The 519-nt window shown below is 55.7% G+C and overlaps 1 protein-coding gene across 1 annotated transcript; it reads left to right on the top strand.

Moving 5' to 3' along the window:
* Positions 1 to 28: 28 nt before the first annotated feature.
* Positions 29 to 497, top strand: ACA1_010390 (uncharacterized protein; the record flags this gene model as incomplete). Its single annotated transcript, XM_004338185.1, has 3 exons — positions 29 to 101; positions 226 to 346; positions 416 to 497. Coding segments are annotated over 3 exons (276 nt in total), but the record flags the coding sequence as incomplete, so codon positions are not given.
* Positions 498 to 519: the final 22 nt, after the last annotated feature.

The raw sequence follows: 519 nt of genomic DNA, 5'->3' as shown, positions 1-519 counted from the left end.
ATACCGACCGTCAGGCGCAGTGACCCAGTGGTCCCCTGTGGAGAGCTCCTTGCACGTGGAGGCGGTGTGCTCGTTTCGGCTTGCCATTGTGGAACACCATGGTTTTTTAATACCCCCTTGTGCGCCTGCTGCAGTTGTTCGGTTGTGCGTGTTGTGTGTGTCGTGTTGTGTGTGTGTCGTGTGTCGTGTGGCTGATGGGATGGGTGTGAATGGATGATGGCACAGCCGACACCGGAGGCGCAGAGGAGACCATCGAGATCGAAGTGGAGTGCGAGTTCTCTGTCACCTATGCCCACAGGCGTCTTGTCCTTGTCGCTCGTGGATGCAACGACCTCGCCATGAAGTGGTTTGGCGCTCCTCTTTTCGTTTTCTTTTTTTCGTTTTCATTTTTGGTGACTCCACAATGTCTCATCAGGTTGGGCACCCGATCGCCGACGGACAAGCAAACCATCTTTCACCAGTTCTGCGTGCCGGACACCCAACTCTCACAGTTCCAGGTGATTGGGGAGGAGCCGCAGC

This window comes from Acanthamoeba castellanii (genome assembly GCF_000313135.1).
Source record: "Acanthamoeba castellanii str. Neff unplaced genomic scaffold scf7180000083497, whole genome shotgun sequence".
NCBI lineage: Eukaryota > Discosea > Longamoebia > Acanthamoebidae > Acanthamoeba > Acanthamoeba castellanii.
Note: the sequence above shows the minus strand (reverse complement) of the source record. Positions and strands in the feature narration are given on the sequence as shown.